Source organism: Heterocephalus glaber, unplaced genomic scaffold, assembly GCF_053883595.1.
Source record: "Heterocephalus glaber isolate CG9 unplaced genomic scaffold, H.glaber_assembly_v1.0 deba00001538, whole genome shotgun sequence".
Classification (NCBI taxonomy): Eukaryota; Metazoa; Chordata; class Mammalia; order Rodentia; family Bathyergidae; genus Heterocephalus; species Heterocephalus glaber.
The window spans coordinates 22582489-22601151 of NW_028258333.1; the positions used below are offsets into that span (position 1 = coordinate 22582489).

Sequence of the window (18663 nt, forward strand, 5' to 3'; positions counted from 1 at the left end):
CCGGGCCTTTCACTTGGCACCGGGCGGGTGGAGGTTAAGCGCGGGGACGTGCCCGAGTTTAGGCGGGCGGGGGAGCCCGCGGGAGGGAAAAGTGGGCGGGCAAAACCCGGAGGCCTGCGGATGGTGGCTTTCGTTTGTTTATCTTTTTTTTGGTTGCTGTTACCGTGGACGCCTGCGCAGTGGCCTCTTTCCCCCGAAGCCAGACCTCCCCTCTCCTACTGTTGCCTGGTCGCTCTTTTACCCACCCCCAGGCTAACCCCGTCTGCCAATCACAGCCCGCTGCGGTTTCAGAGCGCCCCCTCTCCCCCCTCCCGCCCAGAGGCTTCGGGGATTGGCTGTAACCGAAGAAAGAGCAGGAATCTTATTTGGAGGTAGAGCTGCCTCAAGAAATCCAGCTGGAACTGGTCTGAGGTGGCGAGGTGGGTGCGGGGAGGGCTTTGAGCATCTGGCGGGAAAGCTGGAGCTCCGCCTTCAGCGCTGCGGTTCTTTCTTGTCTGAAATAGAGCACACGTGCCCTTTGCTCGTGCGTTTTAACTAATCCCTGTTAGCTGATGTGTCTGCTGGTGGGCTAGGGCCTGAGCGGACTGACCCGGGACTGGCGGCCTCATCTGCAGGGCCTGGCACGGGATGGAGAAGTCCAGCCCTTGCTTAGGGCCGTGGGCCACCCCCCCACCCCCCATGCAAATCCTTAACCCTCTCCCGAAGCCTCAGGAGCTCCGGCTCTTCCCTTGCCCCTGCGGCGCCAGCCCAGAGGGCGAAGAGTCTGGCGGGATGGGGCAATCAGGTTGGAAAACTCGATGAGACACAGCGGGAGAGTTAAGAATAAGAGTCCTCTGAACTGTATCCTATGGGCCGCAGTTGTCTGCGGGCTCCTAATGGGAAGGCAGGGAGTTGAAAGCAGTGCTTGAAGCCTTTATTGATCGGGCTTTGGAATGTTGGCCCGGCTGGGAGGAGGAAGGGGAGCTGTCAGAAGCTGTTGAGATGATGAGAGCCTGGCCCAGGAGTAAGAGGACGGGAAGAGAAGCAAAGGAGAAGAATCAAATGGCAGTGCACGTCTTAGTGTATAATCCGTCCGGCTCCGTAAATCTCCTTGCCTTGGCACCCTCGGACTTCGTTTGTAGTCCTGTCACTACCAGTGAGTGTCATTTGGACTTTGGGCAGATTACTTCATCTTTCTGGGCCTCCGATTTCTCCTCTGTAAAATGAGATTGAACTAGAGCTACCAAGCTACAATTGATTAAATCTCATGATTCTTATTTGGCCGCCCGCACCAATATTCATAAACAGGTTCACCGTGTGTGTGTGTACGCGTGCACACGCAAGCACGCACCCGGTAGTACATTTGACTGGGAATACGCACAATTTAGTCTGATAAGTGTTTACTTCTGATAGGTGTTTACTTTTCAAAGTCTTGTCCCTGACTCATTCTGACCAGAATTTGTGAAACAGCCTTAAGTAACTTCTTCAGTTCTGTGAGAGGTAACTTGTAGCTTGGCCCTTCTAAGGATCTTTCTTCTTTTTACTATTCTAACATTTCGTAATTCATTAGATATTAGTAAGGAGGAAAAAGAACTCACGATGACACTCAGGCTTGAAGCCTGGGTGACTAGGAGAATATTAATTGATCCATTGGACAGAGACATGAAATAGGGACAACCTGTTGGCATCAAAGTCTGTTTTGTGCATACGTGAAATTTCAGACGTCTTTTCCCACTTACCAGATAAGTCAGGTTTTTGGCTTTTACATTTTCAGCAACAAACATGATATATATTGATTTCTTGCTTGGGAAAGCCTTTTGTCCATCATTATTTTGAACCCCATCCAAATAATGGTTCCAAATAATAAAATGTTTCCTCAGTTATCTTGAATTCTTCCTCCCTGCTGGATTTTCCTCTTCAATGTTTAAACATGTTTATAAGATCATTAAAAATTTAAACAAAGAAACATCTAAGCCCTAGCTTTTTACATATTGTCCAGCTTTTCTTTACAGCTAAGATTTTTTCCAAGAATAATCTGTTCAATCATTGACCCATCCGTACCTCCTGTTCATCCTTTGACCTGTTGTAATCTACCTTCTTTCTACCACTTCACTAATTACTGCTATTTCCAAGGTCACCAAATGATCTGATTAAAACTCAAGACTTTTTTTAATCTTTAAATTACTTGATCTTTCTGCAGCATTTGAAGTGACTATCGAGTCTTCCTGCAGTCTTCTACTACAGTCTCCCAGCATACCATTCCCTAATGGTGCTTCTTTCATGTCTCTTCCCTCTTTTTTTTTTTGGTGGGGTGTGGGGGGGATAGAACTCCGGACCTTGTGCTTTCCAGGCAGGTGGTGGAACCACTGAGCTAAATCCCCGGCCCTTCTCTTCCCTCTTGGAGTTTTCCCTACGCCCATCTCCAGGATCTGTCTTCTATTCTCTTCTCCCTTTTTTGTTCACGTATTCACCATCCCCCTCCTCTCACTGTCCTGGCTGAGTTCATCCAGTGTTGTGTAATGAAATGAGCTTGGCTTTGAAATTAGAAAAGCCTTAGCTCAAATCCCATCTTTAGCTTTTTTTAGCTTTGTAAACCTTGAACTGGTTGCTTAATCTTTCTGAGCCTACATCTTCATTTATAAAACATAGTAGCTACCTCATAAAGTTGCAAATATATTTACAATTGACTACCCCCTCAGTCTGTTATAAAGACAGGTATTAGCCCCCTTCCCCTTCCTTGACTTCAGCTGTTACCAACATCTTTAGCCCTTATCTTCCTACTCAGCTTCACATCTTTATTTCTGGCTTCCTATCAGGTAATCTATCTTGAGTTTTACACATACAACACCTGTCAGTGGAGATAAATTATATTTGTACCAGGCTCCCTTCTAGGTATTGGAGATTAAATCCCTGCTCTTGAGCCTAAAGTCTGACCAATAACATTTATGCACCACGTTTTAGGAATTTGAAGCCCCAAGTCCTAATTCTGCTTAAGAAGAGTTAGGGAAGGCTTTGTGTAAGTGTTATGAGCTGAGCCTTCAAGAATGAGTAAAGTGTTAGTTTCATCATGAGTGAGAAAGAAATTCTGCAGAAGGAACAGCATAAACAAAAGCATTGAGGGCTGGGGATTTAGCTCAGTGGTTCCTCTGCCTGCCTTGCAAGTGCAAGGACCTGAGTTCCATCACTGGTACCAAAAAAAAAAAGCATTGAGGCAATGAAACAGTGGTTCTGAATTCCTAGGAAATTTACAGACAGGTAGCCAATACTGACAGGTGAGGCTACAGTGATAGACATAAGACCATGGAAAGTGTTATGTCCATGCTTAGAAGCTTGATTTATATCCTGTATATGCTCCAAAACAAAAGGAGCAGATGATACAATTAACTTTGAAAACATTATGAAGAGGAGTTTCTAGGAAGATACACAAGCAGTGAACAAATACCTGAAAAGATACTCAGCCTTTTTACTTGTAAAAATCAGAAAAATGCAAATTAAGGTCCAGTGAAATCGTATTTTTAAAATTTATTTATTTACTTATTTATTTATTATTTAATCTATTTATATTTTGCAGTGCTAGGGATCTAAGCTAGAGCCTGGCACGTACTAGGGAGATCCTCTGCCACTGAGTTATAGTCCCAGCCTTTTAAATTTTGAGTCAGGGTCTCCCTAAATTGCCCAGATTAGCCTCAAATTTGCAATCTTCCCATCTCAGCCTGCTGAATACCTAGGATTGTAGTAAGTATGTGCCACCATGTCTACTAAATAGTGTTTTATATTGACTAGATTGGTAGAAATTAAGAAATTTAGTAATAATCTAGTTATTAGTAATAATGTAATTTTTATTGTAGAATACTAACTAGATCAGCCATTTCAGTAATTCCTCCATTGTCACAGTTTGCAAATATCTTAGCAATTTCAGATGTGTTTGTGTATTTCAATTTGTGTATTTCCAAGTCCTATGTCAAAAATTAACTAATACTGTGATTATGATGTAACCATTGCAAAACAACAATAAACAAAACTATCAAGGATTTAATATCAGTTTCACATATTCCAATAACTAGAAAAATCTAGAATGTTACTGAGTTTCACCGTTGGACCCTGTCTGCTGTGAGGCTGGTGTGTTTCACTAATGAAGTAAAATGGTTACTAGCTAACCATGCAATAGCCATGTTTTAAGCTTGTTTGCAGCATTTTATGGGAAATATATCACTGTGATATTCACAAATTAAAAATTTACAGAGCTCTTTAAGGTGTATCCTTTCCAATCCCTAGAACCCCTCTACCTTATTTCATGTACATCTGACTCTGGAAGACTTCTGTGCCTTTTTTGTGACAGTGCATACTTTAAAATTTGTACAGGATGTTTTTCTCTGAGGACAAAGGGTCCCTTGCATTGGTAATAATAAATGTAAAATAATATTTTTAAGAGAGGAATGTTAATGGTCCATAATTAATCTAGACAACTAGAGTAAAATCCTACTGAAAGAGAATTAGATTATCTTAATATAAGATATATAATTAGGTATAATATTAAATACCTATCATATATTTGGAGGATAGTTAAGTAAATTTAAATTTTTTTAAAAGCTTATTGGAAATCCAAAATGTAGGCTTTGAAAGCACATACTCAACCTAAAAAAAGCATTGTAAGTTAATTAATCTCTTCACATGAATGAAGTCAAAGGGGGCCAGGGATTTAGCTCAGTGGTTCTGGCTCATGCTTCGCAAGCACAAGGTCCTGAGTTCGATCCCTGGTACCAAAAACAAACAAAAAAAAGAAGTCAGAGGACACAGAAACAGCCAGATAAAGATGCAGGACAAAGAAAAACTATAAAATGTTTCTATTTCTATTATCAAAATAGGTTGAAAGAGGGGCCGGGGATTTAGCTCAGTGGTTTCCGCCGCCTGCTGCGCAAGCTCAAGGATCCGAGTTCCATCCCCTGTACCAAAAGAAAAAAAAAAAGTGCTGAAAGACTCGTGAGGTAAATACCATATTTCTGCTCTTTGTATCTATTTCATAATCCAGGAATGTTCACACTTTCTAGGTCTGCCGGATAGTCTTAAGTCTATTTTTGGCTGTGTTGCATTGACATTTCTACATAAATCACAAATTAGTCTATTTTTTCCTTTGATCCATGCAGGAGGTCCAAAGAAACTCATAGGATTAATTCAGTTTGTATTAAAGTGTTTAGAACGTTGAGAAAATATTGCTGTATCTCCACCCTAGTGTGGAGTTAAGAATGAAGGTGTTAGGAAGATAAAGAATATCTCTGCTTTCTGCTTCACTTTAATAATTATGGTGCAATCACAATGTTCCCACATAGCTAAAACCTTTAAAGAAAAGAACCAGTATTTTAATATCTTCTTCAAACATTGGGCCGGGGGTTTGGCTCAGTGGTTCTGCCACCTGCCTTCCAAGTGCAGGGTCCTGAGTTTGATCCCTGGTACCAAAAAAAAAAAAACCAAACAAACAAAATATGTCCCTATTTATATTATGCTTCTAATGAAATTTTTTTCCATTGAGGATTAGGGGGTGAAGGATTGGGAAAAAGAAAGAAAACTGAAATTGCTGTTTTATCATCTCTCCATAACACATTAGCTTCTCTTTGTATTTTTTGAGTCCTTGATTAACTTATAAAATATTTTATTACCATGTGTTTTCTGTAGTCACAAAAAGAATAAAGAGATATAAATTGGGAATTGACCTAAATAAGGAATACATCGGAATGGAGAATTGTTTAGGGGTCTTAGTCAGAAGTTATTTTGAAGACTAGGGTAATCAAACTGGATTGAAAATGAAATGTGGCTATAAGTAAGAAGCCTAATTTTCTTGTGTGAGTCATGAAACATCTCTGCAACATCTCAAAAGGAGAGCATCAGTATTATGTTGCACAATTGTTGAAATGATTGTAGTGTAGAATAATGAATTTTTAAAAAATCCATTTGGTATATTAATTTTATAAAACAGCTTTATATAGCCATACTCACTAGAATGTGATGACAATTTAATTAGATAAAGCAGAAAACAAGTTAATTTATTTGGATTTTTGTAAACTGACTTTTTTATACATAGGTAATGCATTACATTTTTGCTCATTCATTCAAACTATTGTGCATTGACCATGAGTCAAGCATATACAAGATACAATGAATACAAATCCAAAAACAGATACTTCCTGTGAAGGAATCTATACTTGAATATACAAGTTTATATTACTAGGAAATCCAAAGGTTAAATAAAAATATGTATTTTCCAGAAGACAAATATCATTTAATGAAATATTATCATGCAACTATAATATTTTTTAAAGAAATGACTGGAAATTTAGTAAAATATTTGTTTTACACTCAATATATGACTGAAAAGAACCTCAGATATTTATCAAATCCAGCAGTTTATACTTGTAGTCAATATATCAATGTAATAAATAATCCAGATTAGTTATCAAATTCTATTCTAAATTAACTTCTTCAAAAATTATAAATTTTATACTTCTGAAGTCCATCTATTAAATTCTGTCATTTTCTCACAAGAATCAAAATATAAAACAAAAGAAAAAATTTAATGGCAAAAATTATATTTCTTAAACTTTTCTATAAAAATTCTTCAAGGAATGAACAGTATCTTCTCATTAAGTTAGAATGATTTCATATTTTCAGCAAGGTGACCAATCTTTTTGTAGATGTCGTCATGTTTACAGGAGTTCGTACTCATGAGCAGGCAACCGATTGTCTGTGAGTCCACCTAGAAGGATCTGTGATATAAATTTAATATTTGATCATGTAATATATTTAGACTAGATTTAATATAAAATCCAACTGAACATGAATATACTCACTGGTAAGGAAATGAAAGACACAGAAGCAACATTTTTATAAGTTACATTTGGAAATCTTGCTAATAATCTTAACCATAACATTTTCAGATAATTAAAACTTTTCTTAATTCATGGCATCAAAGTTAAAAAAAAAAAGACTTTATAGCCTCCATAACATTTTAGCAATACTTCCTGGAGAAAATACTAAGTGAAAAGGGGGGAAAAAATGACAGAGAGGAAGGGAGATTCATGTAACTGACATTTGCTTTTCATTATTTCTGCCATTTTGTATTAAGAAAGTTGCATATCACTTCTTTTCTAAAATAGGATATAATACATTGATGAGAGAATTTTGCTTTTTAATAGCTATTTCAAACTGACATTTTTAGTGGTTACCAACTGATTTTCTAATGGATCCCATTTTATTATTAACAATATAAACATATGAAAGGTAATTTTATTTATTAATTTCATATTCTTCAGAGAATTAAAAACTGTTTAACAAATTTGTTTAAAGTACCAAAAAAACTCATTTTCATTTAGTTCTCTGGTTTACTGAGTCACACGGAATGCAATCCTAATCTGCAGGTTTTATGTATTTTTCCTTTTGATTATATTTTTTATTAATAAGCAAAGAAAGATCTTTCATCCAGTTCTATACATGTTCTCTGATAAATTCTTAAATTGTGTACAATTAAAGCAGCTTTAAAGTTTTAAAATGATTAAAAGTTGAAAATGTTACTACTCTGTCTTTTTAACTGTATTACACTATAGAACAGAATTCAGGATTAAGTGAGACTTTCTAAAATAAAAAACTTGCATGGTTTTATTAGAATAGCTACATATATATAACAAAGTTGAGCTTACTAGTTCTTTGACAATGTTTTTTCCCCAATAATAATGATGAATAATACTTTTAAATCCACTAATCAGAGTATGCACTGAAACCTTAAAGTCTGTTTATTCCTGGCTCTTCCTCAACCTTAATCTATTTCTAAATCCCGGCACAATAAGATAAATAGTAATTTGCCCTAGGAAAGAAGGAACTCAAAGATAGAATTTATACAATGTAGGCATTCTTTGAGATAATCAAATTCTGAAAGGAGAATAAACAGGGTTTTGTCATATTTACCTGTAGTCCCATTGTATGTATTTATAATTCCTCCTGTTATAGCCAATAATAGAATGAGAACGAGAGAACTAGGAATAAGTGATTATCAATGTAATACTTTAACTTATAAATACAGTATTTTATGTAAATGACATGCATGTAAATGACATGCAGACATTACAATGAGGCTGATTTGATAAGATCCTACTGAAGACTACTCATGGAAGACAATGATTTTCCAACCTGCAAATCAGATCAAAACAACCAGGGCTCTAACCACCACTCACTTTAAACATTACTTTTACTTTTAAAAAATCTATATTGGGATTGTGGTTAACATTTCTGTTTTAAACTTCTGACCTAATTATTTACCTGATACATTTTTAGTGACTTGGATAAAATCGTCCTCATCCTCATCACAGCTTTCACAGTTCAGTTGTTGGAGGACTGTTTCTGACTGGCTTTCAGCTCGATTGATATCTTTCTGCTTATTATTGAAGCTTCGAAGGGCAATAAGACGGTGATGTATTGCTGCATAAAGATACCGTGTATCTTTGGCACCAGCCTGAGAGGAAAAATTAAGATGTTATGAACACAAATCACCTACTAATATTAATCACATTTTAAAGATTTTTAATCTTTCACTATTAGTAAAGAAAGAATTGTAGGGCATAAATCTAGAATGTAAATAAGTTCTAACACTCCTATAAATTACGGAGTAAAAAGCCAATTAATCTTGCACCAAACTGCATCCTACAGTGAATAATTTTGTATTTACTTTAAATTGAGAAAATAAAATTTTGTAATTTAAGATATTTCTATTTGAATTTAAGTGTGGTATGACCATTCTTTCACTATTTTACACTACAGGAAATTGTAGGGTCAGAGAAAAGAGGCTTCTATTTCCTTTCCATTGCTTTGCTTACAAATTCTTCCAAGTGACATTCTTATAATTCTTATAATGTGGGTTCATTATTCATTCCATTTATATTAGCAAAAGCAAGAAGCACAGGTAGTCAATATATACCCAATTCCTTTTACAAACAAGAAAATTAGGGCTCAGAAAGTAAAATGAGTTGTCTCAGTTACAGCTACCCAGCAAGTTGCTGGGTCTTGAATTTCAGTTTTTTGTCATTCAGATCAGCAGGATTAATGGAATAAATTGGGGTATGCCAAAATAGAATTCTTTCATCTACTAAAAGACATTTTGAGGAATAAGTAACTATTTAATGGCATGAAAAACATTTATTTGCATTAGTAAATGAAATTACAGGTGATTTTTTTCACAATCGTTTTAGCTGTTTAATCTCAGTAGCTTTATAAAATGTATTATTGTTACCTTCATTTTGCACATGAGTAAATCAATTTAAGGAAGGCTAAGAAACTTGCCTGAAGGCCACATAGTATATACAGTATGCTACATATGTATGTATACATATTTGGAATTTTTTTAGAGTTTGGAATATTCACATATACATAATTAGATACCTTAGGCATGGGACCCAGGTCCAAACATGAAATTCATTTATGTTTTGTATATACCTTACACACATAGTCTAAAAGTAATTTTATACAATAGTTTTAGTGTACTTGTGTTTGGACTGGGACCTGTCACATAAGATCAGGTGTAGAATTTTCCCACTTATGACAACATAATGGGGCTTTTAGGCTCAATGTTTGAAGCATTTTGTATTTCAAATTTTTGAATCGAGAATGCTTAATCTATATAGTATTCAACTAAAATGTTAACAAGTACCATCTCTGAAGGTGGAATATTGAGCAATTTCTCTTACATTTAAGTTGCTTATTGCTAGTAAATATCTTAAAGTTTTAAAAGTCAGCATGGGTCAAATATTGAGCCTGGAAGTCTAATCATGGTTAATAGTCTCAGTCTCAGTTTCTGGCACATGGCCTTACCCACTTAAAACCAAGGGATCTGGCCTGGCCAAGTATCAAGTATTCTTTCTCTAAATGGCAAACAGAGTTTAAACATCATCTTGTCCTAACATCTTTAAAATAATGTCAAGTGCACCTCACAGTGCACTTATAGTTATTAAAGCCATTGAATTTTTAATCACTGGGCACACACCAACTTTTTTCTCCATTATTCTATGGAGCCGATTTACTTGTCATTCTGTTTAAATTATTTGGGTACTCAGTCTTTTCTAGTCTTCTGGGTCTCAGCCTATGGGGGAAACCCAGCTTTTGGAGCAGGAAGGAAGAGGGGCTTTGTTCTTGGCAGCTCTCTTGGGTCAGGATCTTGTCTTTGAGGTCAATTATTCCTGCTGCCTGGGTGAACTAAACTGTGCTCCCATTCTGTTACCTTGGAGATTTACTCATGTTCAGAATTGGAATTTGCTGGTGGACTTGTAACTTGCTAGTTCTGTGTTTTTCCATTTTCTCACTGGCTCTTTTCCAGTGATCCCAAAGCTTTCTCCTTCTCAGCTTGTAGTATAAGCCATGAGGCTTGAGATTCTGTGGACCTCCTGGGAGCCATTCCTGACAATATGGTCACTTTGGTAATATACCGTAGTAAGACTATTAACATAGTTGAAGTAGTAATCAACAGAATAGATGGCATATATTATACAGATGTCTTGGAATGGGTACCAATTGATTAGACCTTGGGGTAATTTCTGAATTCCATATACAATTTAGATCTTATATTAAACTAAAAACAACCATAATAAATGACTGGTTTCCTTGCCAATGGTACAGATTATCATGACAACATGAAAAAATAGAAATTGTAGAGATCTATTAATATACTGTATTAGTAGGATAATCCTTCATCTGTGAAATTCATCATTTACCTGAATTAAAAATACTTTGATGCAATAGTCTTCTAAATCAGTAGCTGTAATTTGTAAATTTTTGTGGTTTGCTCTTTGGATCTTCATTTGAGCCCATAGTTTGCTATTGAGGATCAGCCTCAGACTGCCTTGATTACGCATAACTGTAGCAGAAAAGTGAATATGTCAGATTATAGTTCTTGATTCCTTAGACTTCCAGGAAACTCACCTTTTTTGAAAGCAAAGTAAATCTTGTAGTTTGCCAGACTATATTTTCACTATTAAATTGTAATTTGACTAGATTATAACTTAGTTTGCAAATTGCATTTGGGCTTTATTATGTTGACAGGTGTTTTTTTTTTAGCTTAAATGCTACAATTGTATTTTTAACTATAATATTTTTAAGTGGCTAAGATTTCAGAACTACTTTTAAGACCTACTAGTCTGAAGAATATTTATCCAAGAACTGTTTACAATAGAAAAAAAAACTGAAACAAAACCTTAAGTGTCAAAAATGGAATTAAATAAATTATAGTGCAGCCATTCAAGAGAATATTATGACCCCCTTAAGAATACTGAAGGAAGGCATTGATGTGGAAAGACGATCATAATAGACTATGTAAAATAAAACATAAGATTCCAAAGCAATGTAACACTGAATCACAAGTTTTGCAGTCTGTGTACACATGTGTATACAGAAAACAAGATCCACAAGAAGATAATTTGTTAACAGATTATCTCAGAAAGATAGGCTTTAGATGATTTTATTTTTTTCTTTTTCACTCATACTTTCTGTTTCTTACAGTGAGTATATATTGCCTGCATAATAAGTTGTTTCAGAGGTTTGTTTGTTGGTTTGGTTTGGTTAGGATTTTTTTTTTTTTTGGCAGGCACTGGAATTAAACCAGAACAGGAACAGCTAGTACTGCCTTGGGAATATTGTTTGTGTTATTTGGAAACATGCTGGTCAGTTCCAGAACTGAAAACACTGTTCTTATTCTTTTAATCTGAATTCTACTCCTTACCTGTTTCTTGAGTATGATATCTGAAACTCAGCAGATAACCATGTACTTGGAACCAGCTCCTACATATAGTCTACCCTAAGCTTCAACCTGTCAAAAATGCCTGCCCAAACCATTCACAGCACCCAGCTCTGCCTGTGTTCACTTTCAGTTTGGGATTCTGAATGGGCCCAGTGTGTCCTTTTGGATGCCAAACCTCTTGGGTCTTTCAGTTTGACCAACTCCAGCTTCTGATCATCACTTTGCTTACAGGATTCAATAGTCCTACACCTATTTCTTTTTTTTTTCTTCTTTTTTGGTACCGGGAATCTAACTCAGGACTTTGCGCTTGCAAGGCAGGTGGTAGCACCACTGAGCTAAATCCCTGGCCCGCTGCACCTATTTCTTTAGATGCTGAGCCTTCATCCCAACCCCCATACCATATAGGGGTGCGAAAGATAAATTATAGGATGGATATTTTCTTTTTGAAAAACTTCACTTTGCAAGATATTTTGCAACATATTCCATTCACTAATATTGAGATTAGTTTAGGTGTATGCTGGGCTTTGACACAGGTGCTTTATATAGTATCTCATTGAATTCTCACAATGTTCAAAAACCATTATCCCTAGTTTAAGTTGATGCAACTAGGGCCAGAAGAGGTTAGGTCACTTTTCCAGTGTCAGTGGGTAGTGGTGGAACCAGAACTGGAACCCATGCAACCTTACAGAGAGTCTTCCTGAAATGAGAACCCCCTAGCATACACTGAAAATAATATTGTTTTCAACAGTCTGGTTTAATGGTGTGATCTGACACATGTCTAGAAATTGTTGTGTACCTACTTTAGCAGTTTTACCCTGAAAAATTATGGCTTGCTTTACAAAATGATTCCTTACTTAGTCTTGACTGTAAAGTCCCACAGTCACTGCTTGCTGTGTCATTCAGTCTCAGAGTTCCTCTGCCCCTTTCAATCCAGGATTGTGTTGCTTTGTTGAATATAAAAAGCTTGCAGTTGATCTAAATGACAATTTTTTAAAGTGTCAAATGTACAGAAATTGTTTTCAAGGTAAATCATTTCCTATGTTATAGCATTTATATCTGTTTGAACTTTTAACAGAATAACCTTGGTTAATGATTTATAAACCAGCTTTTGAAATATACTTAACTTTTAAAAGCATGCAATTTTTGAGTAGTTCAAACTTCAAAAGATAAAAAGACATACAAAGTGAAAAAGACTACCTTTCTTCCTCATCTGTCAATTTCCACCCCTGTAACAAGTAACCACTGTTATATTTTATTTATCCTTCCAGGTATATTGTTATGTATATACATGCCAATGTATATATACTCTTTTCTTTTTTTATATATGGTAGAATATGGTATGTACTTCCTGCTTTTTCACTTAATGTGTGTTTGTATACACTGACTTTTTTACATTAAACTTAGTATTGTTTGTGCTACATAATTTTATTTGAAAATAAAGGAATCATGTAGATATTTGCAGGCTCAAAATTTGCAGATAGCCTGAGAAGTTGGAAAACTATAATGTGATACCAGAGGGTCCCCTCTGATAATTTTATGATTAACAGCGGTTCTCAAACACTCCTATGCACAAGAATCATCTAGACAGCCTATTAAAAGCCCTAGCATCCCAGGGATTCACACCTAGCAATTAATTCAGTAAGACTGGGGTTTATCTAATCTAAGGATTATGCTTTGAGACATATTTATTTAGAGTAAAATTATCCTTAGATCACAGAAGATATGAACAGGAATGGAGAGAGTTTGGGAGAAAAGCAGATGGAGACAAGTAAAGGAAAATCTCTGACTTGTTGAAAAATTATAAGTTATGGTACCCTGATTGATTCCACTCAATACTCAAATATGATACTGTAGAGTACATTTGTGAAACTTGATTTATACAAAATTCTAAACATCTTAAAAGGAATAAAAATTTTATCTTAAATTGAAAACAAGTCATGTTATAAACATTTAAAAACCTTCAGTGTAAGTAGAAGTTCATCAATAGTGTGATAATAGCACTGATTTTAAAAGCAATCATGGCAATATAAAGTATAAGTCTGAAGTTATTTTATAAGGATCTGTGGAATTGTTGTAAACTTGACAACCCACTTTCCTGCAAATTGCACATACGAATGTAAGAAAATAATAACTAAATGGTTTAAGCTTTGTAAGCCGCCAACATGTTTATTTAAGCAACTTAGTCTTCCTGAAAACTCTGTTTCTGTTAGCATTTTTAAAGATGTCCTTGCTGATGATAACTTTATTTTATATATGTAAGTGCTACTAGAAGGAGCAATACACAACATACAGACCTTTAACACATTGTGTTCTGCTTCCTCTCCTGTTATAACATCAGTTTTCTCCAGCAAGCATTTTTGTAATGGTTGGGAAGAGAAAGCAGCAGCTGATTCAATTAGAGATGTACTTTTAATAGAGTCTGTTCGTAAGAGAAAATGATGGGGGGGGGGAACACATGAGAGGCCTCATTTCTCTGCTGTGAATGTTCCTTGTTGCCACTGTTAACATGCATTCTCTTTATCTTGTATTTAAAAAGTCAAAATGCTTGAGTTTGGGTAAAATCTAATTATTGACTCCCCCATAACATTAAATTAAAATGTTTTTAAAACTTGTAATATCACTCTCAAGCGTAAGGACCCAAGTTCAATCCCTGGTACCAAAAAAACAGAAAAAACAAAACAACAAAAAAACCTTGTAATATCTGGTTGTTATTATTTATGTTTTAACTTTTACCAAAATTATTTAAATACTAGATTATTTTGCTTTTAATTTTAAAGATATTAAACAACTGACAAAGTATTTATATCAAATGTTTATAAATAAAAAATTCTTACTTGAATTTGGAGAATTGATAGGAAATTTCAGAATGGATTTAAATGTTTTTTCCTTGGCATCTGAATCATTTTCAAGTTGAGGCTGGCTTACTTTTTGAGGGCCCTAGGTAGGGAATAGATGCATTATTTAATTTTATCCCTGTATACTTGCAGTAAGCCAAAAGATAATTTTGTTGTTCTATTTCAACATAGCACACAAATCCAGCTGCTATGTTTTTGTTCCCAGCTCCCTATATGCTAATCAAGGAGCTCTTCCCTATTGTTGGAGGGTCTTGGTTCTAATTGTCAAAAAAAATCATAATCTAGTTACCACTAGCCTACTTTGGGTGGGATATAGTCCCAGGAATAATGAAAAAAGTACCAGTGGCTCAAAAGAAGATAATGGCCATTCCATGCTTCTACTAGCCAGGACTGATACCCAGGAAATCCAATCCATGAATCAGTTTCAAATTATTTCAGTAGTCCCCAAAATTCACTCTTGCTATCCACTTCAAAACCCCCTAGATGTGTCAGAGAACACCTGTGTAGAAAGAATCCAAACTTTTCCCCCAAGACAATTTTTGCCAACGATTGCTTTTAAGGCAGAATACCTGGGGCTGTATACATCTGATGTAATACGAGCCTGCATGAAAAAAAAAACCAAAACAACTAACTAGCATGCCATTTATGCATATAGATAGGCAGAACAGGGAGAAATGGCACAATGATACTTTTATATTTTTGTTTATATCTTTTCCTTTATGAATTCAAGAGTCTTTTGAATTATTTAATCAGACATCAAGATATCCGCTTAAAATTGGTAGAGATAAGTATAATTATTTTCATTTTAAGAAAATAGAAACTCAGGCTCTAAAATTCACTCTAAAAGCACATGGTCAACCAGTAACCAGAAGTGCATCTTGGCACCCATATTTCAGGGCAAGTGGTTTACAAAATTATAGAGGAAACATACAAATTATCTCCATAGTTCATGTTATCCCTTATTTTATTGCTTACTGAAAGAGATATGAAATTCAGGTCCTTTTATAAACCAAATTTAAAATCCTCATAGTAAATGTGCTCAAGTGCCTTCACACCAAACCTCTGTAGTCCTGGCTGAAGCTCATTGGGATAGTTATCTGTCTGTCTCCTCTTATTGTGTTATATATCCCGCTAGAATGTGGGTGTCCTTTACCTTTATATGACCACTTACCCAGGTAATTTCAAACCTGACTATACATTAATCACTTGATGACTGGACTTACCTACAGATATTCTGACATAACTACTTTAGGGTGAGACCCAGGCATAAGAAATTCTTTAACGGCTCACCAGATGGTTCTAATATGCAGTGAAACATGAGACCAGTGCTTTATGTATCATGGGAACTCAATACATGTTTGGTGAATTGAGTTGAGTGTTCAAGTTGATCCTGTGAGGATTGGAAAGCATTTTAATTATTTCTGATAATCTTACAGAAGCAGTAGCTAGTGTCAAACTTAAATGACACAAAAAAAGGGGCCTAGATATTGCATGGAATGTCACCCTGGGGCTTCATACATTCTGACTCAGGTCCGAAGATGAGAGTCAACAACTCTAGGATTAGATTTCTTGGGAATGACAGAAAGGTGTCTTTAAAGGTAAAAAGCTACAATACTACTTATTGGAATTGAGAGGTAGCCTGAGGCAGGTCTAGAATAAGCAAGGTCTTAAAAATGACAGATTTACATTAATAATCTTGGAATAAACTGACATTGTAAATTAGCCCTTTTATTAATCTGAGCCTTTACACATGTATAAAGCTCTGCAGCTTCCTTAGAGTTCCTCATGTAACTAGTAACTCTAAGACAAGCAGCTACCTTGGGCATATTGCTACCATGATCCTGGTCTGAATAAAAGCTGAAAGAAGCATGGAGCTGTGAGGGACAGATGTAATCAGAGGCACAGTTGCTCCACAGCTTTCACGGTTCCTCACTTCTTAGATTATGCTGTCTTAGAAATCAGAGCTCTGCAGAAGGCTGAGCAGCAGCTGCCTTGTGCAGGGAAATGCTCAGTATTAAATAAGGATGATAGTAATAGTAGTTAGGGATTTTCACTTGTTAAGTATATTCCCCTAGGTAAACAAAGCACTGTGATTTTCCCCTTAAAGCTACCAAAAGAAGTTATAATAATGTTTTTTGATGTAAGAGCTTGAAGGATGGAGTTGTAATTAATTAGAATACATTGGTAGATGACTTTGAATGCATCTTGTTATAAAATGTTATTAAAAACTATATTAAAATGTCACTACCAGTTGAGCTTATCTAATTACTGCAGATAATGCTGGATTTCCTCAGGTACCTCTGCTTTAACATGACTCAACTATTTAATTTTTCACATCAGTAATAATGGTATAATTATGCAGTTCCCTTCCTCTCTGGGTTTCTCTTATTCTAACAAAATGGGACATGCTTCCCAGGAGAATCTTTCCAGTTAAAGAATGAGACTGTGCCTTTGAATCCAGAAGTTTAAAAGTATCCTGTAATTCAAGACTGCTTTTAATTAATTTGCCTTCAGAAATTTGATGTGACAGCTCTATCAGAAATATTTACCAAAATCTTACCAAAACTCTTTCTACCATGTTTTCTCCAAAAACAAAGTCATAACTGCAACTTTTACTGGAACACTTATCTTCATTTGGTTGACATCTGAGAAAAAGAAATAAGCATTTGCTATTTTAGATATATAGATAAACCATTTTAAGCATTAGCAGTCAAAAATAATCAAATGATTTAATGGATTTATATGAAACATAAACATCTGCTGCATTTTTTGCTGTCTGAAGTTAATGAGAAATGAAGGAAAAAATGAGATAGGTACTTCCAGAGGTGATATTCAAAATATTTGCCAACTGCTAGAGCATTGGCATTGCCTCATGCAAACCATTTTGTGCCCATGTCTATGCTGACTGTGTGATCGGCTTGGAGGGCTGCCCCATTCTTGCCTTTCTGCTTTTCCAGCACAGTCTCTCCCACTGTTTGCCTTCTTCTCTGCCCCAAGTGGCTGATGATGCTTTTACCAATCAGAGATCATCAGGACAAAAGCAAAGCTGATCTATCTCCTCAATTATAACTGAGTGTGCATTAATTTAATATTTTTCCTGCCAGAAACTTTTTTTAAAAAATGGTGATTTTCCATAATGAGAACCTTGAAAACAGGCAACCCTCTCTTCGTGTGCTTAGGGTTCTCCATTGCATCTCTAATATGCACAGTAGGCCAGTGCTACTGATGGAGCCTACTCCTATAACTCACTGTATGTCCAAAGCTAGTCTTAATGTTCTCTCTGATCAAACAGAGAATCACCAGAAATATTAATATTAATCACTAAGAAATTACTTTTTTAAAATTTGCTATACTAAAAATTGAACCCAGAGACTTTGCACTTGCCCTTTTTAGTTTTATTTTGAGACAGGAACTGGCTAAGTGGCCTAGATAGGACTTGAATTTTTTACCCAACTGTTCAGCTTCCCAAGTGTTGGAACTACAGGCATGCACCATCATGTCTGGGTTAACTTTTTATCTTGTAGATTTATATTACTTTTCATTATGTCTATACAGCTTATGTCAATAAATAATAGATAAAAAATAATATAAAAGAGGGAAAAATGTCAGAGAAAGAGGAGAAAAAACTAATCTAATGAGCAGATCATTAATGCCCAACTAAAGATTCATCATACCCTTTGAAACATTGTAACCCAAATCAATGAGATGGTAAAGCCAACCCAATACTAATGTGATATTTGAAACATTGGAGAGATTTTGAAAAGCATTTTAAACTTGTATTCTTATAAAATGTTCTTTCAAGACTAGTGTGATGATACAGGCCTGTAATCCCAGCATTCAGGAGACTGAAGGAGGAGGACTGTAGAGGGCACTCAGACACATCGAAGCTCAACAGCTCAGGAACAGCCTGAGTAACACAGCAAGATGCTGTCTCTACCTCTTCTGGATATCTTCTCCAAAGAGTTAAAGACATACTACATGTATACCCATGTTTATAGCAGCACAACTCATAACAGCTAAGTCTCAGAAATACCCTACATGCCTACCACCAGGTGAACAGAT

At 35.8% G+C, this 18663-nt stretch overlaps 1 protein-coding gene across 2 annotated transcripts in view; it reads right to left on the reverse strand.

The window, feature by feature from the left end:
• Positions 1–5986: 5986 nt before the first annotated feature.
• Ranbp3l (RAN binding protein 3 like) overlaps positions 5987–18663 on the reverse strand; it is a 59068-nt gene continuing 46391 nt past the window's right edge. The window contains exons 9-15 of one of the 2 annotated variants that reach the window (XM_004848609.4): positions 17162–17246; positions 14581–14683; positions 14041–14165; positions 12601–12721; positions 10725–10867; positions 8284–8476; positions 5987–6737 (exon numbers count right to left, since the gene is read on the reverse strand). In XM_004848609.4, coding sequence (XP_004848666.2) covers positions 6694–6737; positions 8284–8476; positions 10725–10867; positions 12601–12721; positions 14041–14165; positions 14581–14683; positions 17162–17246 — 814 coding nt within the window. In that variant the 3' untranslated portion in view covers positions 5987–6693. The remainder of the gene's footprint in view (positions 6738–8283; positions 8477–10724; positions 10868–12600; positions 12722–14040; positions 14166–14580; positions 14684–17161; positions 17247–18663) is intronic. The other variant, XM_087189296.1, reaches the window with a different exon arrangement.